The sequence below is a fragment of the Schistocerca nitens genome, chromosome 3 (assembly GCF_023898315.1).
Source record: "Schistocerca nitens isolate TAMUIC-IGC-003100 chromosome 3, iqSchNite1.1, whole genome shotgun sequence".
NCBI classification, from domain to species: domain Eukaryota; kingdom Metazoa; phylum Arthropoda; class Insecta; order Orthoptera; family Acrididae; genus Schistocerca; species Schistocerca nitens.
The window spans coordinates 746542010-746556205 of NC_064616.1; the positions used below are offsets into that span (position 1 = coordinate 746542010).

At 42.1% G+C, this 14196-nt stretch overlaps 1 protein-coding gene across 1 annotated transcript in view; it reads right to left on the minus strand.

The window, feature by feature from the left end:
• The window catches only part of LOC126248733 (uncharacterized), a 172966-nt gene that overhangs the window by 36390 nt on the left and 122380 nt on the right, over positions 1–14196 (minus strand). The window contains exon 12 of the mRNA XM_049950052.1: positions 3556–3716. Coding sequence (XP_049806009.1) covers positions 3556–3716 — 161 coding nt within the window. The remainder of the gene's footprint in view (positions 1–3555; positions 3717–14196) is intronic.

Consider the following 14196-nt stretch of genomic DNA (forward strand, 5'->3'; position numbering starts at 1 on the left):
CACCAGACCTCTCCATAAATGAGAACATTTGGAGCATTATGAGCAGGGCCCTCCAACTAGCTCAGGATTTTGATGGTCTAACACATCAACTGCGACCCTCCTCCCTCCCACCTAGCCATCCCATGGGCCACCTTTCAAGAGTTCCTTACTTCCAACTTGGGCCCACCATCCTTCCCCAGGTACCTTCCCAAGAATGCAAATCTCTCAATAGAAGAAAGGACAACTATTCACAACATCAAAACAAACCTTAATTTAATAATACTCCCTGCAGACAAAGGTTCTACCACTGTAGTGATGAATCATAGTGACTACCTGCCAGAAGGCTACTACCAACTGTATGGCTCATTCATCTACAAGCTCTGCCATACTGATCCCATCTCAGCAGTCCAATGTAACCTCCAACCACTACTGAAATCTTTATGTATATCCCAGAATCTGTCCGCTGAGTCCACCTCTCTGCTCACTCCAGTGACACCATGACACCCATTTTCTACATGCTCCCCAAAATCCACAAACCATCAATCCTGGATGCCCCATTGTAGCTGGTTATTGTACTCACACCGAAGGAGTTTCTGCTCTTTTGACCAACAATTGCCTGAAGCCTAGCCTCTCACATCAAAGATACCAGCCTCTTCCTTCACTGACTCTCTAACATCCCCACCCCTTTACCACCTGGACCCCTACTCACCACTGTTGATGACACTTCCCTATATACTGACATTCCTCATGCCCATGGCCATGCCACTATTGAACACTACCTCTCCCAATGTCCTTCCAACTCAAAACCCACTGCCCCATTCCTAATAAGCCTTACCAGCTATAACTTCACACAAAACTGCTACTCCTTCAAGGGGAAGGTATATAAAAAAAAACAGCGGCACAGCCATGGGCAGCTGCACAGCTGCTTCCTATGCCATCCTGTTCATGGGTCATCTAAAGGAAACCTTCCTAGCCTCCCAAGACCCCTAACCTCTTGTCTGGTCCAGGCTGATATACGATATCTTCACGAACTGGACTTGGGGCCAAGACACCCTGTCCTCATTCCTCCACAGCCTCAACACATTCCCTCCCATCCACTTAGGCTGGTCCTCCTCAGCCAATGTGCCACCTTCTTGAATGTTTACTTCCACCTCTCTGATGGCTCCATACACACCGCTGTCCATATTAAACTCACAAACGACTGACAGTACCTGCATTTTGACAGAACCCACACCAAAAAAATCGCTACCATGAAGCCTGGCCACCCATGGGTGAACCTGAAGGTCTCAAGAGGACCACCACAGACAAGCACTACCCACCAAACCTAATCCGCAGACAGATTGCGTATGCCATATTCTCACACACCCAAATCCTCCCACCAACCCCATGAATCCTCTACAAAGGAGCACCCATATCATCACCCAACATCACCCTGGCCTGGGGTAGTAAATAACCATACCCCTGCCAGAGCTTTGACTATCTGTCATCATGCCTGAAAATGGGGGAGATCCTACCCAAGTTCCTTCTCATCTATCCTAAAATGATATTCCATCACCCATGCACCTTACACGGTATTGTAGTCCATCCTTACGCCACTCCCACTGCCAACCTCTTGCCATAAGTGTCATATCCTTGTGGAAGACACAGTTGCAAGACCTGTCTGTTTCACCCATTCAGCATTTACAACTCCAGTCATGTCACAGACTTATCTTGTGCCATCACAGGCACGACAACCTGTGAAAGCAGCCATGTGTTACATCATCTCTACTACAGCCACTGCACAGGCTTCTATGTCAGCATGACAACCAGTCATATGTCCAGCAGAATGAATAGCCACTGTCAAACTGTGGCCAAGAACAAAGTTTACCATCTAGTGGCACAACATGCTGCTGAGCACAACATGCTTAAGTTCAATAGCTGCTTCACAATCTGTGCTATTAGGATCCTTACACCCAGCATCAACTTTCCTGAACTATGTACTTGTAGGTGTGAGTTATTCTTGCAAAATATCCTTTGCTTCCATAATCCTCATGGCCTCATTCTCCACTTACCCACTGTCCCCACATCTTCGAGCCAACAGTTTCCCCTTCCCATGTCCTGTCACCCCTCCCAATCCATACTTTCACACCTCTTCATAGTGTGATTTCAGAGGGATTATCTCAGCATTTTCCTGGAGTGATTTAGAGAAATCCCTGAAAATCTGAATCAAGATGGCCAGATGTGGACTGTCATCATCCTGAATGCAAGACTCATAGGCAGAGCAGAGCAGAGCAGAGAGAGAGAGAGAGAGAGAGAGAGAGAGAGAGAGAGAGAGAGATTGAATGTACTAAAAAGAAAGGAAGGTTATAGATAGTGCTAGGGATACTAAAGTAATCTTGAGCTAAGGGGAAAATTCATATAACAAGCACCTGCCACACTTCAGAGGCTATACCATGAAATGTTCTTTCTTCAAAAATATCAAAACAGTGATGAACCAAGTATAATAGAATCCAATGACAGAAGTTTTCAACACTTTTTATTTTCTGAATATAATAGAGGGAAACATTCCACGAGGGAAAAATATATCTAAAAACAAAGATGATGTGACTTACCAAACAAAAGTGCTGGCAGGTCGATCACACACAAACAAACACAAACATACACACGAAATTCTAGCTTTCGCAACCAATGGTTGCTTCGTCAGGAAAGAGGGAAGGAGGGGGAAAGATGAAAGGATGTGGGTTTTAAAGGAGAGGGTAAGGAGTCATTCCAATCCCGGGAGCGGAAAGACTTACCTTGGGGGAAAAAAGGACAGGTATACACTCGCACACACACACACATATCCATCCGCACATACACAGACACAAGCAGACATTTGTAAGCCTTTACATGGAATGACTCCTTACCCTCTCCCTTAAAACCCACATCCTTTCATCTTTCCCTCTCCTTCCCTCTTTCCTGACGAAGCAACCGTTGGTTGCGAAAGCTAGAATTTCGTGTGTATGTTTGTGTGTGATCGACCTGCCAGCACTTTCGTCTGTTTATTTTCTGCAATTTTAGAAGTGTGAATTCTCAATGACAAGTGATTTTTTAGATTTACACCATGACCTTAGGCATTTTTCTGCAGATTATTATGGGTCTAATCATGGAAGACATCAGAGGATATGGAAATGTGTTCAAATTCTCAGATGATGCATGCTTAAGAAAATATGCAATTTCAGAGGAATTACATTTGGAGATTCAAAAACCTAGTTACATAGCCACTGATGATGTTTCCAACAGCAAATGGTGGATTGTTATGCAGAAAATGATGCCTAAGATCATGATCAAAGTCACAAAACTAAGATGTCAGCAAGGAATTAAGCATCAGTTCGTAAACTAAACACTGCATGATCACACTTTGGTTTGCTATATGATGTGACTCATGGAAGGGGGTAGGGCATAACTAACTGGAAAAGAGAGCATATTCTGTGAATCATATTAACTACAGAAGGGGGGGGGGGGGGGGCATCCATATTGTAAAGTTTATAAAGAAGAAATTAAAGGATGAGGAAGGTGTCCCTGAATTGTTGTAAAGCATGAAAAAATTAAGCTTACCATCAAGACAGTCTCCTGCAATTCTTCCACCAAACCGTTCATAGAAGTCATAGTCTCCTGTTGTCTCAAAATATAGTGGATTATTGATATCAAAATCTTTTGTATCACGATCACTTAGTTCACAGTTTTCTCTTTCTGCACCATAGGGTGCAGCATATGCCCTGTGGGAGAGAAATCCAGCAAAACTATTTAGTTATAGATTACTTTGTTGTGCTGAGACTGAAAAACATAAAGCAGAGTACTTCAAAAGTGCATGACAGAGGATATTTAGCATTGTACCACAAGTTAAGGTTTCTTTGTAAGAATCACTAAAAGTATGTGATGTCTTATAAAAAAGGTGAACCATTGATTGTGCTGTAATATTTTAAAAAGAATTATAAAAAAAGCCGCAAAATATGCACATCATATCTGAAATTAACAACTTGAGCCACAAAGTAAAAACCATGTGGCAAGTTGTAAACAGGGAGAGTGGGAAAAAAATTGGATTGTATTTCTGATAAAGATATAAGCCAGTGTAGAAATATAGCAACAGCTATATAGCCAGAGATATTTTTAACAGCTGCTGAGAAAACTGGCTGCAAAGGCTCAGTGAGTGACGGGATTAGCCCTTCTGTGTAAAGATAATGGAACCAAAGTTATGTGTCTCATATCATCCTTAATAAGATCAAGAAAACAGTCAAAGACATGAAAGCAAAAAGTTCTTTTGAAGTCGATAATATTTCCATAATAAATCTTAGCTCTGTCATGTTTATATAAGTGCAGTTCTGTGTCACATATTTAGTGAATCGCTACACAAGATATTGTCCCACTGAGATTGAAATATGCATGTGTGAAACCACTTTTCTAGAATGGTGAAAAAACTGTAACAAATTACTGCCCAGTGTCCCTGCTAACAAGTTTTTCCAAAGACCTAAAGAAACTGGTGTTCAGGCTAGTTGTCAGTCACAACATTCTCAGTCAATGTCAGTTTGGTTTCTGGCAAGACATCTGCAGCTCATGGTCTAGTGGCTAGTGTTGATGCCTCTGTATCACGGGGTCCCAGGTTTGATTCCCGGCTGGGTTGTGGATTTTCTCTGCCCGGGAAGTGGGTGTTTGTGTTGTCCTCATCATTCATGAAAGTGGCAAAACTGGACTGAGCAAAGGTTGGGAATTTGTACGGTGCTGATAACCGCGCAGTTGAGCGCCCCTCAAACCAAACATCATCATTATTGTTATGTGCAATTTCATGTGACACATTAGGAACATAATATGAAGTGCAATGGCCATGACGTACTGCAAATGGATTCTGCTAAGTTCTTGTTGGATTTTGATATCAAATTAAATTGGCCCAACCAAATCCTAGATCTGGCAAAAAGACTTCATTTTACAACTTTTGCCTTACACATAATTGCATCATATGCACATAAGGATACACTGTTGTCTTAAGCGATCATGTTTTGGGGTAATCAACACCTGACAAAAGAAGAGAGTTATATGCATTATAAATGCTGTTCATCCAAGATGCTCTTGCAGGAACCTTTTATGAAAACTACATGATTTTACAATGATATCTCAGTATATCTCCTCCCATGTATGTTTCACTGTTAAAAACCACTCTCTTTTCAAAACGAATAATGCATACCATGGCCATAGTATGAGGTCAAATCTGGACTTACATAGTAACTTGACAAACTTTACCCTTGTGCAAAAAGAAGTAATTACTTAGGAATGAAAGTTTTCAATGCTATACCTATAGAAATGAAGAGTGTTGCCCCTGAAACACCAAAATTCAAGAGCAAGTCGAAAGAATACCAGTTACAAAAGTCATTCCACTCAACTGGTGGGTTTTTAGCACAAATGAGCATGCATGTGTGTAGTTATTGTATAACTGAGTCATTAAATTTAGTTTGAGCATAAATATGAATTATTTTTGTCATAAATCTATATTAATTTTCAAATATTAAGATATTACTGATATAAATTTCTCAAAGTGTATGTGTAAATATTAATTCTGATGTGTTGTTCAATTATGTACCATATTTATTTTTATGTATTATAATGTAACTTTAGTTGATATGAGCATTATTATAAATTTATCACATTTTATTCAACTATATCCATTACTGTAAATCTTATGCAAAATTTATAATTGTAAATACTGTAAAAAAACGGACTCATGTCATATCCTAACTACTGTAATGCTACTAGGATCAGTGTAACTCATGATAAAACAAAACAAATGAATAAAAAAATTATCATTCAATAATTCGCCTGTAGAGTGGGTGAAAGTGTTTTGAGGTAGGTAAAGTTTTTTTCTTATATATATATATATATATATATATATATATAACGTTGTCTGACAATGACATACCTATCACTTTTAAAAGGGGAGTGTCGAACACTGGACTTTAGGAAAGTAAACTGGATTCGGCCCATAATTTCATTCATGCCATAAAAAGTCACCGTTGTTTCCCCCAATAAAATCAATCAGTTGGAAATTAAAAATCCCATAAGCACATTAGAATACACATCACATGTAAGTAAAGCTGCGGTTAGGCACTAATTAACCTAGGCACTTTCAAATAAAAAATACATAATGTCTGTAATAAGGTGCAACTAAAGCTGCGGTAAGGCACTAATTAACCTAGGCACTTTCAAATAAAAAATACATAATGTCTGTAATAAGGTATTTATGAATGGCAGAAGAAACAAATGTAAAATTTTAGGTTTTTAAATATTATTAAAATATATAATTAACTTTGTTATATAATAAAATATTACAGTATTCTATGTTTATATTTACGTTTGTGACACTTTGACATTTGGCAGTAACTTTGGGTCATAAGTTACTGTAATTTAGTAAATAACAAAAAGGACTTGCCTTTCATGTCTTACTGTAAATTTATTTATGATTTCTTCGGAAACTGGATGCACTGCCAGATCAAGATGAACAGTCATTAGAGCAAGACCAGTAAGTCTTTCATCTCCCATTTTATTTCTGACATAAGTTTGTAGCCTCATTAAAGAGGAGAAACATCTATCTGGGGTCACAGTGACAAAGGGAGTGTGTCTAAAATGATGAGAAGCTTTTTTATCAAAGGGAAAAACTGTTGATTGCACTGATCAATAGCTTCTCTTGCAGTGGCATATTTTTTCTCTACACTTTTCCAGTGATTTTGCCATATCCCATATTCACTCGGAAGTTCTGTGCCAGCATTTTCCACCCAGAAGTATTTGTGCTATCTTTTAAGACTTTTTTTGTCCTGGAGTCGTTACTGGTTTTCTCAGACAAAAGCATCTAAATCCCTTCGATCGTTTCTTCATGTTTAAAACAAGTATCGAGTTCCATACTCACATGCCAATAAAAGGGCAAAATACATATCGGCGGTAATATGTTTCGGCAGTTTATGCTGGTACATTGCTGCGCTAGGTTCGCCTTCCAGTCGTTCTTGGAACAGCTATGTCACTTGGAGTCATCTGTTTAGCCTGCTCGAAAAGGAATGAGAATTGACTTTCATTACGAATATTTAATTTTTTATTTATTTGATTGTTTTCGCATAGCTGCAAGCATTGGTCAAGCCAACACTGACCTTTTGCATTGCTTTGTTTAGCTTCGCTCTATACGAAAAAGCTTTTGTTCGTATAATTTCGACACAATACATTGACTATTTTCTAAGGTGGTCTGCAGTTGGTATGCTTAAGTGGCGACATCCCTACATGCATCGTCTTGAAGTGCCAAGCGTTGCGCGCACTACAGGAAGCATTTCTGCAAATCTTTAGACAACCACATGCTTTTCGGTCCACCGCGTCTTACAAAAGGTGATAAGCGTCAAATGAGAAGAGTTAATTTGTCCCACAATTTTCTTCAAAAGGTTGTCCGGAAGTGGAGATTGTCGAAAAAAGTTTACTGCAGTTTTCATAGTTCCGATACAATTCCTTATCATCGGTGTCACGCGTGAATGCGCTGGAACTAAATTAAGAACGTGCGCCACACAGTGTACGAATTGCGCTCTTGGGTATCGTTCTACTAATGTTGTTCTCACGCCTCGTAACCGGCCGCTCATCACTGTAGTGACATCAAAACCCTGTCCAATAAATTTATCCATATCCAAGTCATAAGATATTAAATGCGTTATAATCGTTGCTGCCAGTGCTTGAGCTGAAACACCTTCCTCGATGATCTAACCCCAAAACAGATTTCTGACTTGTCCGTTTCATTGTTTTTTCAAGCGTGACTAATTAAACACAAGCACGCGAAGTTTAAGCTCAGTTGACTCAAGACGCCCGAAACTTTCACCGTTAATTGTTGACTGCCCAAAGCGAAACTGCACATCACACTGGCTTCAGCCCGTTGTGCGCATAGCGATGGGGTGGGCCCATGAAGGGAGGAAGGGGATGCGGGAGAGGTGAAACCCCAATACAGAGCACAGATATCCTTTATTGCATCGCAACTCCATAGTTTGTTGCTGTCTCAATCAATCAATCAATTACAGTGCGTGACTATTAAAATGTGGCACGGGTTTCACAAAGCGGATATTCGGGTAATATTCCCGTTTTTCGCGTAAGATAAGGGTGGGGGTTGGGGGGGGGGGAGGGGGGTCCAGACACCCTAAACCCCATTCACTCATACTGGTCCCTATTGTCAGCATTGTGTGTAATAACAAATACACATAATTCTTAAGTGATTCTGGGTGCACTGTAGTTACTCTGATCTCGTCTTCACAGTCCGTATGAGAGCAATAAATAGCAGGATGAAGAATATCTCTAGATTCATCATTTAATACTTTGTAAACAGGATTTTATGGGATAGTTCTACATCTACATCTATCTACATGGATACACAGCAAATCACACTTAAGTGACTGGTAGAGGATTCATCGAAGCATCTTCACAATAATTATCTATTATTCCAATATCGAAGAGTGCGCGGAAAAAACGAACATCTCTATCTTTCCGTGGGAGCTCTGATTTCCCTTATTTTGTTACGATGATCGTAGGTCTGCGTCAACAAAATATTTGCACATTCGGAGGTTGGTGTTTGAAATTTCGTGAGAAGATTCCGCGGCAACGAAAAGCCCCTTTATTTTAATGATGTCCACCGCAAATCTTGTATCATGTCAGTGACACTTTCTCCCCTATTTCGCGATAATACAAAGTGTTTTGCAGTTCTTTGAACTTGTCGATGTACTCCGTCAATCTTATCTGATAAGGATCCCAGACCGCGCAGCAGTACTCCAAAAGAGGACGGACAAGCGTAGTGTAGGCAATCTCATTAGCAGATGTGTTACGGTACATTTTCTAAGTGTTCTGCCAATAAAACGCAGTCTTTGGTTTGCCTTCCCCACAAAATTTTCTATGTGTTTTTTCCAATTCAAGTTGATCGTAATTGTAATTCCTGGGTATTTAATAGAATTTACGGCCTTCAGATTTGACTGATTTATCGTGTAACCGAAGTTTAGTGGATTCCTTTTAGCACTCATGTGAATGACCTCACGCTTTTCATTATTTAGGATCAATTGCCAATTTTCGCACCTTACAGATATCTTTCCTAAATTATTTTGCTGTTTGTTTTTATATTCTGATGACTTTACTAGACGATAGACGATAGAATCATCTGCAAACATCCTAAGACGGCTGCTCAGTCTGTCTCCTAAATCGTTTATATAGATAAGGAACAGCAAAGGTTCAAAAAAATGGCTCTGAGCACTATGGGACTTAACTTCTGAGGTCATTAGTCCCCTAGAACTGAGAACTACTTAAACCTAACTAACCTAAGGACATCACTCACATCCATGCCCGAGGCAGGATTCGAACCTGCGACCGTAACGGTCGCGCGGTTCCAGACTGTAGCGCCTAGAACCGCTCGGCCACCTCGGCCGGCGAACAGCAAAGGGCCTATAACACTAACTTGGGGAGCGCCAGAAATCACTTCTGTTTTACTCGATGACTTTTCGTCAGTTACTACGAAGTGTGACCTCTTTGAGAGGAAATCACGAATCCAGTCACATAACTGAGACGATATTCGATAAGAACGCAATTTCACTACAAGCCGCTTGTGTGGTACAATGTCGAAAGGCTTCTGGAAATCAAGATTTACGGAATCTGTTTGAAACTCCTTGTCAATAGCACTCAACACTTCGTGTGAATAAAGAGTTAGTTCGGTTTCACAAGACCGATGTTTTCTAAATCAGTGTTGACTATGTGTCAATAGACCACTCTCTTTGAGGCAATTCATAATGTTCGAACACAATATATGTTCCAGAATCCTGCTGCATATCGACCTTAAAGATATGGGCCTGAAATTTGGTGGATTACTCATACTACCTCTCTCGAATATTGGTGTGACCTGTGCAACTTTTCAGTCTTTGGGCACGGATCTTTCGTCGAGCGAGCGGTTGTATATGATTGTTACATATTGAGCTATTACATCAGCATATTGTGAAAGGAACCTAATTGGTATAGAGTTTGGAGCGGAAGTGATTTAACAGAAGCAGTGAGTTCTTGGTAAGTCGCTGGAAGAAGTCGGTACCACATCTGCACACACAAGTCACCTAAATCCCGTAAATTCCAGGGAGGGTGGTGATGAGCTCTGATGCTACGTTCAATCACATCACAGATGTGTTTAATCAGGTTCAGATCTGGCGATTTGGGGGGCCAGCACATCAATTGGAACTCGCCACTGTGTTCCCCGAACCACTCCATCACACTCCTGACCTTGTGGCATGGCGCATTTATCTTACTAAAATATGTCACTGCCATCGGGAAACATGATCGTCATGCAGGGATGTTCATGATCTGCAACCAGTGTACGATACTCCTTGGCCGTCATGGTGCCTGACACGAGCTCTACTGGACTCATGGATGTCCACGTGAATGTTCCCCAGAGCATAATGGAGCCACCACCAGCTTGTCTCCATCCCGCCGTACAGGTTCAAAAATGGTTCAAATGGCTCTGAGCACTATGGGACTTAACATCTGAGGTCGTCAGTCCCCTAGAACTTAGAGCTACTCAAACCTAACTAACCTAAGGACATCACACACATCCATGCCCTAGGCAGGATTCGAGCCTGCGACCGTAGCGGTCTCGCGGTTCCAGACTGAAGCGCCTAGAACCGCACGGCCACACCGGCCGGCGCCGTACAGGTGTCAGGGAGCTGTTCCCGCGGAAGATGATAGATTTGCGCCCTCCAATCGGCACGATGAAGAAGGTACCGGGATTCGTCAGACCATGCTACGCTCTGCCACTATGGCAATGTTCAGTGCCGATGGTCACATACTCATTTCAGTCGTAGTTGCCGATGTCGTGGGAGCATTGGCACACGCATGGGTCGTCAACTGCAGATGCCCATTGTTAGGAGCGTTTGGTGCATTGTGTGTTCAGACACACTTGTACTCAGCATTAAAGTCTGATGTTAATTCTGCTACAGTTCGCCGCCTGTCCTCTTTCGACAGTCTGCCCAGCCTACGACGTCTGACATCTGTAATGAGGTGCCCAACCCCACGACGTTTGGACGTGGTTTCACCACGTGTTGAAGACACTCATCACAGCAATCCTCAAACACCCGACAAGTCGTGCAGTTTCCGAAATGCACGTGTCGAGCCTCCGGGCCATCAGTATCTGCCCTCGGTCAAACTCAGATAGATCGCATGCCTTCTCCAACTACATCTACATTTATACTCCGCAAGCCACCCAACGGTGTGTGGCGGAGGGCACTTTACGTGCCACTGTCATTACCTCCCTTTCCTGTTCCAGTCGCGTATGGTTCGCGGGAAGAACGACTGCCGGAAAGCCTCCGTGCGCGCTCTAATCTCTCTAATTTTACATTCGTGATCTCCTCGGGAGGTATAAGTAGGGGGAAGCAATATATTCGATACCTCATCCAGAAACGCACCCTCTCGAAACCTGGACAGCAAGCTACACCGCGATGCAGAGCGCCTCTCTTGCAGAGTCTGCCACTTGAGTTTGCTAAACATGTCCGTAACGCTATCACGCTTACCAAATAACCCTGTGACAAAACGCGCCGTTCTTCTTTGGATCTTCTCATTCTCCTCTATCAACCCGATCTGGTACGGATCCCACACTGATGAGCAATACTCAAGTATAGGTCAAACGAGTGTTTTGTAAGCCACCTCCTTTGTTGACGGACTACATTTTCTAAGGACTCTCCCAGTGAATCTCAACCTGGCACCCGCCTTACCAACAATTTTATATGATCATTCCTCTTCAAATCGTCCGTACGCATACTCCCAGATATTTTACAGAAGTAACTGCTACCAGTGTTTGTTCCGCTATCATATAATCATACGATAAAGGATCCTTCTTTCTATGTATTCGCAATACATTACATTTGTCTACGTTAAGGGTCAGTTGTCACTCCCTGCACCAAGTGCCTACCAGCTGCAGATCTTCCTGCATTTCGCTGCAATTTTCTAATGCTGCAACTTCTCTGTATACTACAGCATCATCCGCGAAAAGCCGCATGAAACTTCCGACACTATCTACATTCTACACATGGACAGCACACTCACTGATACTTCATGCACCGTGTGTGTCTGCCTAGCAGTTATTCCTCACTAGGTGACGCTGCTATCACCTGGACGGGTTTATATCGATTGTAGGTCGGTGGTCATAGTGTTATGGCTGATCAGTGTATATCAGACATCCATATGCATAACAGTTTCAGTTTAGATTACGAATAACATTTAAGCGGATTTTACCTCCGTGTGCAACATCTACTGTTGAGAAAGCATGCAGCACAGGTTAAGGCGCCTGAACTGCGACTGACAGGTGTGGCGTGTTCCCCCTACACGGCTCCTCACCCCTTGGCATTCTTATATGGGGGTCGGGCTTGGTTCATCCGCTCCTCGCTACCCTTTCTGTCAACTGACCAGCTTTAGTTAACAAATTGCACACAGGCGCTATGTGATCTCACTGGTATGCAGCATAAGGATTGCAGACAGAAGCCTGAAATACTAAAATCGCTATTCCCAAACTGTTTCACTGTAGAAGATCGCAGTACCGTACTGATCGTAGTTTCGTGAGATATTGGGAGAAGTGATGGCTGAATAGAAAATCACTTATATTCGCTCATCAAAGGAAAGGCAACTGGAAAATGGCTCTGAGCACTATGGGACTTAACATCTATGGTCATCAGTCCCCTAGAACTTAGAACTACTTAAACCTAACTAACCTAAGGACATCACACAACACCCAGCCATCACGAGGCAGAGAAAATCTCTGACCCCGCCGGGAATCGAACCCGGGAACCCGGGCGTGGGAAGCGAGAACGCTACCGCACGACCACGAGATGCGGGCGAAAGGCAACTGGACCCGTATTATATATAGAGTACTTAAAAGAGCTTGCTATCCTTCTAGAAGCAGTTTATGGTAGGTTGCTAGAGCAAGGAAGCATCACAAGCGATGGAAAAATGGCGTGGGTTATTCCCATTTCCAAACATATCTTTGAACAGACGCACATGACTATAGCCTTATATAGCTGTTGCCAATCTGTTGCACAATTATAGACCGCGTTCTATGCTTGAGCATTACGATCTTTTTGGAGACCGCAAGTTTCCTTGATGCTTGGAACAACAGTCTACTACTGAGAAGGTCACAGCACCAAGGCTGTAACGAAATGAAGGAAAACCTGCAGAAGACACACGCTTGGTGTAGGGACCCTCAACATGAGTAAATGTAACATACTGCACATAAATAGGCTGTTTACCCTACATGCAATAAATCACTGCAAATAGTGGCAACAGTAAAATATCTAAGAGTAGCTGAATGTTTGTTCACTGCGAGAAAATGTTATTTTTGTAAAGGGTACCGGTTAACCTGTCTGAATCACTGAGAAAAAACTCAAACATCATCAAGCTAGTTCTCGGCCAGTATTGATTGCTGTCGTTGTTGCGGTCTTCAGTTTCAAGACTTGTTTGATGCAGGTCTCTGTTCTATACAAGCCTCTTCATCTCCAAAGAATTACTGCAGTCTACATACATTTGAATCTGCCGACTGTATTCATCTCTTGACATCCCTCTACAATTCAAAGCCCCCTCCCTTCTCCCCCTCATACACACACACTTCCCTTCAGTACTAAATTGATGATTCCTTGATGTCTCAGAATGCGTTATATCAACCACGGGCTTCTTAAGCCTAGTTTATACGACGACACTAGGTTGCACGCAACTGGGTTACCAGCCAGTGCGCATGCGCGAAGCACGTTTGTGCAACTCATTGTGAAACTAAAGATTTTCGGATTGTTCCAACTTTGACGACACTAGTTGCATGCGTATTGAGGTTAGGTGTGTAGGTAGAGGGTAAACAAAGTAAAATATGAAGTAGTGAACAGAGGAAACTGTTCCTGTTATGGGTATAAGACTATAAGTGCTGTGCATAGATGTTCTGTAGGACTGTAATTATGTTGACTACCAAAACAAGTAGCGAGTTGCTGCGCTTGAGACTGGGATACTCGATCTCCACATAGACTGATAGACAATACATGAGCTGTATAGCAAAATCCACTCAATTAAAATTATAGGAGTACATACAAAAACGAATTAAGAAAAATACACGCAACAAAACATCTGGCTGCAGAACAGCCCACGTCTACAAGGCTAAAATTCCATGGTACGAGTTGGCGGATTCTTTTTTAAGAAAAATAG